Genomic DNA, 7592 nt, shown 5'->3' with positions numbered 1-7592 from the left:
GAATAATATACCTGTACAAGCAAAACCAGTATGTCTGTATAATCACAATATACCTGTACAAGCAAAACCAGTATGTCTGTATAATCACAACTGATGACAACTCGAGAACGAGACTCTGCTAGATGTGTTGCATGGAGTACCAATCTGGTGTCAGCCTCTTCCTGGTCACTATACAGATCTGTCAACACCTGACTTGCTACCACATGCCAAAACGATGGTGTTCTTTGAAGAGATTCTCTCTGGCCCTGTAGGCCCTGTAGTGGCTATGTAGTTGCTTACAAAGCTGCATAAAGCAACCTTGTTACCACTGACAGTTCCTGTAGTTAGGAACATTGGCTTTTCCTGTGATACGTGTAGTAGACTAGGTCCGTTCCCCCAAAATATGAACCCTGAAGGCAAATCGTGTTAATTTATTATACATGTTTTCTAGGGGTATTAAGGTGTGCTGAATCCACATTTGTGACCAGATTTGATCGAAGGACTGCCATTGGATTTTTTTCATTTTTGTTTTTATCATGTCATATGAAAGCAGGGAATCATAGCTTCAAATTGACATATTGGTTGTGCAGTTTGACCCACTAGTTTTTGAGATATGGCTTATAGAGTAATGTCTTGCAGAGATACAGCAATCTGAGAATTTGGTCTTCAAAGATGCAGTTCCACAGTCAGTGGCATTTGGGGGCGCTGTTTCCTCTTCATTGCTAAAATGAGGTACTCTACCCCCACAGGCGGGGGCAGTATTGAGTCGAAAACAAGAGTGAAGCTATAGTTATTAATTCTGGGTCAGGGTATAGTAAGGAAATGAGCCTTTATAAAATTGTCAAATTCAAAAAAGTAGTAGGCCTATACTATAAATTACCCAATTGATTTACTTAAGTTAAAGTACTACTACCCTATTCATACTAATGCATATAAGGTTGAAGTGGTTAATGTATGTTTTATAATAATTATCAAAATCTACAAAGTAACTATAGTAACTGGAAAATGTCAATGTTTTAGCACCTATATTATGTTATTGGGGTAGATTCAAATAGTAGTCAAAGTTGAATACATAATGCAGTTACCACAGTTTTTATTAAACGTCCCTTTGTTCTCAATAGAGGGGAACAAAAACAAAGATACACAGCGTATTTGTAGCTTTGAATCTGTGTAGGTGAAGTTGAAACCAGTTCATCTTTGTAGCTCTGTAGCTTTGTGTCTTTTGCAACAGCTATACAAACGCTTACATTGACAGAATGGTAGACAGCATCTTTGCATCTGCCTGGCCTGGACTGTTAGCCGTTAGCTCCTGCCGCTAGCCGAATAGTACTAAGCCCGTTTTCAGCTAAATGCGGAAATGTCCAGGCTAAATAACTTATCGACGGGAGTCGTGTTAATATTATTTACTCGTCAATGTCATGTTCACTCCAAATAAACAAGTATTATGCACTTGATGCGGAGAGCCATCTTATAGAAGAGTTGCGATATTGAGGGGGCAGAAAACAGCCCGGTCACGTGGTTCATGTACTTGCACGAGCCCATAGACTGCAATGCATTCCGTAAACTTCCGGTTGTCCCTACAAAGAAGGTTATGTAGAAGAGCCGCCATTACAGACTAACAGACAGACTGGCCCCATGAAGTAAACGGAGTTTGCGTAACTCTGATGAAGTAAAGCTTCATTCACGTTAATCATAATAGCATAATAATAATATCCGTTTCTCAAACAAATCTGAGAAATCCCAACGGCAAATATTCGGTAAAACAGTGACCCCTATTGTTCCAACAAAACAAGCAAGGATGAAGAGGCCTTAATGTTTATTAAATAAACATTTTTGTAATGTACTTAGACTAGTATTTAAGGTAGAAATACATAACGTGACTCAGGCCATTGACCTTATATATATACACACACAATATATACAATAATTACACCAGGAATAATTAATAAAAAATCAAATCACAGCAAACATTACAATCCACACAGCAAACAACACAGCAAACAATTCCTGGTATAACATCCTATTAACATCCTATTACAATCTGGCTGGTGTCTTTGACTTTGTTGGGCGTGATGGTGGGCTGGGTGGTGGCTTAGGACATGTTGTGTCTTTGGCATAGTCCTCACAATACTCTCGGATGTGTTTGTACAGATAGGCCTGCCTCTCTCTGTCCAGTCCTGCTGGTTGTAGAGTGGGAAATCCATGCTTTGGTGGCAGGACGTTGACGTCACGAAGCAGTTGGAACTTCACCTCTTCTTCATCGTTGTGTCGTTTCTTGGCAAACACTATGCCAGGCTTGTTGGCATCAAAGCTGCATGTGATGAAATATTAAATTATGTAAGTAGTGGTTGTTATAGGGTTGAAACACAAGTTTTTATATAATTGAAAAGTGTCAATAAATACATACAAATGTTTAAATATAAAATAAACCCACCGGAAATGCTGGTACTGTTTGATGTGCTCCAGTGGGCGGAAGTATGGTTGGAGGAATTTCTGCCAGTCATAGCAGTGCACCATCACACGGCCATCCTCTGTTCCAACCAGCTGTGCGATGTTGGGCTTTGAGCTGTTGTTCACCATTGCAGCGATGTCAGCCAGGTTGTGGGCGTCTGACTTATGGAAGATCTTCTTGAACTGACCGAAGTAGCAGTCAGGAGCAAATTTTGTGTGACCTACAATCAAAAAGTGGAGCCCGAGTTGATGATGCAGTTTGTGTATCGTGCGCCAGGCACAATACCACAAGACAAACTTGTTTTTATTCTGGCCACAGCAGTTGTCACAGTGAAGATCCACGTCCGTCTCTCCCAGCCCATAATTACAGAAGAAGTGGTGTACATAGCTAATGACTGAATTGCTCCCTTTGCCACATGTCATGCCTTCATCTACAAGGTAGTTGACCTGTTCTGGTATCCCTTCACAGCATATACCAAAAATTCCACACTTGCGTGGAGTTTTGAAAAATATCTCTCCTGGCTGGTGATGGCGATGTGGATACAAGATCTGTAAGAAAATAGCAAATTAGGCTGTTATTATTTTTTGTATTTTCAGACTGACAAATCTGTTTTATCTTTTTTCTTTTAATTGAGTTTACCTGTTGAGCAAAGTCAAAGGAATAGTGCATCTTGAAGTCCCTGCTTGCAGGTGGAACAGGGCCGTTCAGCAGATGCAGATCCTGATCTGTGCAAATCTCTTTGCAGTCTCTGCGCATGCAGTTGTATAGGTCTCGCTCGCCCTTAACCAGGGACAAGTGCTCAAGCTGTACATTAAGTGTGTCACGTTTCTCTTCCTCTGCCAGACCGTTACTTCGGTAAACCTGTACAAAAGGGAAAATAAAAAAACAGCACAAGCATAGTGGATTGTTATCCACATGTAATTACTCTTCTATCTCCATCACAATTCCACTAGTACTGTAACCACAAGGACCCTAGAATTCATATTTGTGATCTTGAATCATTTTGACCATTCATAATGATTTACATACTGTACCTTGTAGTTGTTCTTTTGACACTGCCAACATAAGTCTGACATAGGCTTGGTACACTTTATGTCTGGCAGAAACGTCTTCCAGATGTATCTGAATGAGCTAAGAGACAAAACACGGGCATCTGGAAAAAAAGGACAGATTACATTACATTACATTTAAAAACCATGTACTGCTACATTCAGAGCCAATCAGGCAAAACAGTCGACCAAACGTTCATAGGAGAGCTAGCCTTTGCCCAAATAAACGACTAGGAAGAATATCTAAGCACACACACGCACTGAAGCACACAGCATGCAAGAAAGAGCAAGAGCGACACCGTGAAAAGAGGTGCTCGCATTCATAACACAGCAAACCTTTAACCTTGGTCGTGGGCTACAGTGAGATCCTACTCGCCGCCACCCACACGGCCAGTCGGCTGATATACCACTAGGCTCCCCTTGGTGTCCGGATAGCAGCAGTGCAGCACTCACCACAGTGGGGGAAAAGAACAACAAGCATAAAATTAGTATAAAGAAAACCCAGCTCAAAGTAACAGAACAGAAATGGCTCGAACAAAAACAATAAACTTAAACTAAACTAAACAAATCATAACAGTCATGGTGCGCACACACGCACACACACACACACTTTGTTTATTTTCACATAGCATCCACCCCTAGTGTTTACATCATAACATGCTTTCTTTTTAACCTACCAGGCTCATATTTCTTTGATGTCTCCTGGTATTTACGCCAAACTTCTGCCCTGGTGGTACTAGAGGAGAGGACTTCTCCAGAAAAGTTTTTCTGGTTTGCTTGGCGCCCTGGCAAAACCACAGCATACTCTGCAGCATAACCTGATTGATTGAAGTATTTATTAACAGATTGGAAAATTACAGTACATTTCAAGCGCAACTCAATACAAAGACTGTTATTGTGGACGACACCATAAAGCATTACACTTGTTTACAATACCTCTTATGAAGGATATGACCCGCTGAATGTCATTTGGCTGCAGATAGCGCTTCTGTCGAGGTTTCTTCACAGAGCGTGGCACAAATCCATAGTCTCTGAACTGCTTGTGGATAGCAATGAGTGTTTTCTCTGCCAAGCTAGAATGAAAACATTTAACATTTAAAATGTATGTGGTCATCATGCATGTATGATGAATGTATGTAGTCTAATGTATAATGTAATGTATGTAGAATCAGAATATAATTGTAATTAATATACAATGAAATATCATATAGGCTACATGAAATTAGCTATAGCAAATCTACAAGCTTACCAATGCATAAACATGTACGTTGTCCTGCAGATTTTTATGTCATTGACGATGTATTCTGTCCATGGAGCCTTCCGTTTGGTTGGCGTTTTTTTGTTGTTACTAGTCATCTCTGTTGTTCTTATGTGAGTATCATAATGTCCCATAATCAGCATGTCTCTCATGTCTGCCGCCAACATGGATATCTGCTGACGTCTGTCATATACATCTAATGGATCCAACTTTAGCATACACGACTGTGCGGAATCGTTCTCTTTATCTGCCCGGCGCTTTGTGCATCTACACATGAAGTTTCGGATTTTATTGAGTTCATTGTCTCTAATAGGATGGACAACCTCGTTGGCTAATGTCTCCTCGTGGATATTTTCCTCCACTGTGACAATGTTACAGTCTGTGTCATCATTTTCAAATACACGAACATCGTCGATATCACCTGGCAAACTGGATTCTTCGTCCGAGTCATCTTCCTCCGTCAGACTTCCAACATCACCGTCATCCATATCTAAAAACTCCTCGAGCTCCTTGTCCAATTCTAGTTGATGGCTTGGTCTCAAACCTTCTGCCCTCAACATGTTAAGTAGAGTACAAATTCTTTTAGCGATAAAATCGCGTCTAGCAGCAGGGTCCATCGTGTTCTTTTCGTTTTCTGCTTCCATGTTCATTAAACGCCACACACACAGGCAGCTGTTTCTGTCGCTGAAATAAGGAACAATAAGGAAGTAAAACACAGCCAGAGCCAATCACAGGCGCCTGCGTCATACGGAATTAGCCAATCTCAGGCCGTCACTCAACATTTCACAAAAACAAAGAAGAAGAAATGCGGAAGTGTTTCAACATTTCCCCTTATACCAACGAAGAAGAAACGTAATGTTTTTTATTAATTAAACTGATATAACAACATAACGTGGCAAATAATTGTTTATTTGGAATGTACTTTGGCTGGTATTTAAGGTAAATATAACGCGACTCACTTTTATAAGTAATTTACCGCGGACATGCCGCATTTACCGCAATACATTGGCTTTAGTAATGCAGTTAGCTTATAATATTAGCACATTTAAGCTAACGGCTGGAGGACTACGGATAATCCGGTCAATAAAATCATTACACTTAAACATTAATACAATTATGTCATGTTTACATGCCGAGTTAAGCTCTGACATCTATTTCAGACCTGCGCTAACATTACATGAATAATAATATAGCTTCAGATCATTTTAGACAGAAAAATAAAAAAGGAAAAATAAAATAGTTTTTCAGCTGTCCTGAACAGTTGCCACCCCCGCGATGGCAGTCTCTATATCGCGTGGGGTCACATTTGTTGTATGTAAAGCTCAAAAATGGCCGCTAAGGCCTCAAAATGGACCATTTAAAGATGGCGGCCACCACTGTGCTGAAACATAATAAAATACATAGGCTATATGCTTGGCTAAACAAGGTAGAAGATAGACTGAAATGTCCTTTATGTTTTCATATATGGAGAATAGAATGAAATATTCAGATTTAAGATCAGTTGTGAAGGAACCACTTTAATATAATTTATATTGTGAAAATTGACCTCTTTAGTCCAGGACCTTAAGGATATGTCACGCTAATCGGTCTACTCTAAAAGCACCACATTTGGCCCAGATGTATGTATACAGGGCATGTTCTAATGATTTAGCTAGGGCACCCGAGCCAGTGACCTTCGTGGTCACCATAGTGGCCAAATCCAATATGGCTGCCACCTGAAAACGGTTTTGGCTATAACTTTTGAACCAGATGAGCTACAAATGCAAACTTGGTGTCTATTTCAGGTTGTTTGACAATTTGACATTATGGAATACTTATCTTTATGATTGGGTGTGTCTGGACACCAAATTTGCATATGTCCAAGATGGCAGCTATATTAAAATGAGTTTAGGCCTACCTTTGACACTATTGGCAGCTCAGTCAGTAGAGCACTCACCTTTCAACCACAAGATCATGGCTTCGATCCAGCTCTGATAATAAGCCACTATGACCTACTTACTAGTACAGTACTACTTACTGTTGTGGAGTCCCATATGTACTGAAATCAGGAATATGACAACCATGCAGACACAATAGCAGGAGGATGAGATGAGACTAGCCAGTCACTGCAACCACATGGATGTGCAAAAGAAAGATGCTGATGTGGGAAGCACAAACTAGCTGGCTAGATGTATGGGGAATGTCATTTAACTCCAAGAGTATACAAATTGAACCAATTTGGTTCAGATTGTATACTATTGTATCCAAATTGATAAATTAGCCATCACACATACAACTAAATCTTTGTTTGAATCTTTAAATTAACTATTGGTTTTCAGTTCAGAAAGGGTCTTGTCTTCTTGGAATGGACTTCAAGGTTAAAGTGTACAGCGTTGGTAGCCAGAAGGATCCTTCACAAGAAGCTCATGACGGTTGCTTTAAGGCCTGTAATTTGAGGGAAGCGTTTACCTGGTGAGCTTCCCTGGTGAGCTTCCAACGCGTAGAACCGGAGGACAATCTTTAGGGGTCGTGGGGTAGGTGGGGGTGACAGATAGTAAGCATTTCCACGAGCATGTCAGAGACCGGCTCACTGGCGTGAACGGCAACTCGGACGTCGTTTTGTCTCCCCGCAGCATTGACATAACCGAAGAGTTCAATCCAGAGTTCATCTTGGGCGGCTGTTGCTCCCCTGGTGACCACACCTGTGCCATGGGCAGCAATGCCAGCGGCAATGGTGAGCCTTGCCTGTTCCATTTCCTGCTTCATTCGGGCTCCGTTCACCAACGCCGGGGTGTTGTTCACAATGCGCAGGACAGCGTTATTCAACCGCCACACCCAGTCTTCCATTCTCGAATTATTTTTTCCGCTGAGTCAC

At 41.0% G+C, this 7592-nt stretch overlaps 1 protein-coding gene across 1 annotated transcript; it reads right to left on the bottom strand.

Annotated features, from left to right (window-relative positions):
• Positions 1 to 1889: 1889 nt before the first annotated feature.
• Positions 1890 to 5996, bottom strand: LOC306913979 (uncharacterized protein). The gene is made up of 6 exons (XM_079490833.1): positions 4417 to 5996; positions 4158 to 4298; positions 3466 to 3584; positions 3071 to 3292; positions 2414 to 2979; positions 1890 to 2290 (listed from the first exon to the last, which is right to left on the bottom strand). The coding sequence occupies exons 1-6, from the start codon at positions 4595 to 4597 to the stop codon at positions 2014 to 2016; spliced, it is 1506 nt and encodes a 501-aa protein (XP_079346959.1). The 5' UTR covers positions 4598 to 5996; the 3' UTR covers positions 1890 to 2013.
• Positions 5997 to 7592: the final 1596 nt, after the last annotated feature.

Source organism: Electrona antarctica (assembly GCF_951216825.1).
Source record: "Electrona antarctica genome assembly, chromosome: 2".
Classification (NCBI taxonomy): Eukaryota; Metazoa; Chordata; class Actinopteri; order Myctophiformes; family Myctophidae; genus Electrona; species Electrona antarctica.
This window is presented reverse-complemented; position numbering and strand designations above follow the sequence as displayed.